Genomic DNA, 1,632 nt, shown 5'->3' with positions numbered 1-1,632 from the left:
AGTCTGAGATCTTCCCACTTTAGTGGCTATAACATAAAGTCACATGAGACACAGGGAAGAACCTCCCAGTCAAGAGAGCTTCAACCCAACAAACAAGAAAGGAAGTGAGCCTATGGATCCCCGTGAGAGGTGGAAAGCATAGCCCTGGTGGTCAAGAAGGAAGGAGCAGCCCTGGAGAGCAGTTCCTGGTCCTTCTGAGAAAAAATGAGCAACAATTCCAGAAAACATACCACCAGCAGCCTGCATCCCTCTCAGTGAAGCAACAAATACATAATACAGTACATCAGGCCGTCACCTTCACTGAAAAAAGAAAATGGAAGAAGTGTAATTATGGAAGAGGATCACAATTACCAAGAGAGTCTTTGACAGGAAATGTTGAACTTGTCTGAGTTTCCATATTGCAACTTTCTTTATTCTGATGATATTTTGCCAATTCTTTCAGAAATTGTATAAGAAAACCTGAAAGACACAATGTATACAGTTTTGTTTCACACCTTTCTTTCATTCAACTATTGCTCAAACACTGTTTGTGCAATCTTGGTTTTATAACATTATCTTTTTCACATCATGTATCTTTTAAGAATAATTTCTGAGGAAAGGCCTTTCCAAGTATGACATCAAACATGAAAATTAAGAACTTATATAAGGCAGGAAATAACAAAGTCAAAAGACAAATGATACACCAAAAACAAGTATTTGCCATAATATGGAGACAGGACTAATTTTCATAGCATAAAGAGCTTTTAACATCAGCAAGAAAACAGAAAAATAGGGCAAGACATGGACAAAGTTTACAGAAAAAATTTTCAGTGTTAAATAAACATGAACAAAATAAAAATAAATGCAAATTAATACTACAAAAGAAATACTATATTTTCTCAATACACATATTATCAAAGTTTTAATCTTCAGCACTCTAAGTGTTGGCAAGGGAGCAGGGAAGCAGGCATGCTCTTACACTTGGGAGGGAAATTGGTCAGTGTTTATGGATATTCATAATCCAAGTGCCCTTTAACCCAGTCATTCTACCTCTCTGAATTTATAGAACTACACTTTCTCAAAAGGGTGTAGCACTGCACACCACATGCTTCTAATGGCAAACGCCAAATAATAAAATCTTCATCAACGTGGGGATAATTAAATACATTCTTTAAACATAATTAGTCTAAGTACACTGATAAAAATATATTGCTGGACAAAGGAAGCAAATTGCACAATAGTATAATATAATCCCATTTATGAACATATGTGGTTTAATTACATATAGACTTTGACCCCCATAAACTAAATGCTGGTAGGATACACAAGACACTCTTCATTCTAGTTATCAGCAGAAAGTGAAATTAGAGAATATGAACAGAAGTTTCTATTTTTCTTTTACTTTATACCTTCCTGAATAGTTTGAAACTTTTTTTTTCTTTTTGGCTGTGCCATGTGGCTTGTAGGATCTTAGGTTCCTAACCAGAAATCGAACGTAGGTCCCCAGCAATGGAAGGATGGAGTCCTAACCGATGGACCACCAAGGAATTCCCTGAAACTTGTTTTGGGTTTTTTTTTTTTTTAAAGTCATGAGTATAAGTTTTTAAGTTAGTATAAGTTTATAAGTTTTCACTTTCTTAGAACAGATGACTG

The 1,632-nt window shown here is 35.3% G+C and overlaps 1 protein-coding gene across 1 annotated transcript in view; it reads right to left on the bottom strand.

The window, feature by feature from the left end:
- Nucleotides 1-767, bottom strand: part of LOC105003168 (oral-facial-digital syndrome 1 protein-like) — a 12,466-nt gene extending 11,699 nt beyond the window's left edge. Inside the window, exon 1 of the mRNA XM_010860165.1 lies at nt 352-767. Within this exon, the coding sequence (XP_010858467.1) occupies nt 352-505 (154 nt within the window). The 5' untranslated portion in view covers nt 506-767. The remainder of the gene's footprint in view (nt 1-351) is intronic.
- Nucleotides 768-1,632: the final 865 nt, after the last annotated feature.

Source organism: Bison bison, unplaced genomic scaffold (genome assembly GCF_000754665.1).
Source record: "Bison bison bison isolate TAMUID 2011002044 unplaced genomic scaffold, Bison_UMD1.0 scf7180017857049, whole genome shotgun sequence".
NCBI classification, from domain to species: domain Eukaryota; kingdom Metazoa; phylum Chordata; class Mammalia; order Artiodactyla; family Bovidae; genus Bison; species Bison bison.
The sequence above is the reverse complement of the archived record's forward strand: the minus strand, read 5'-3'. Positions and strand labels throughout refer to the sequence as shown.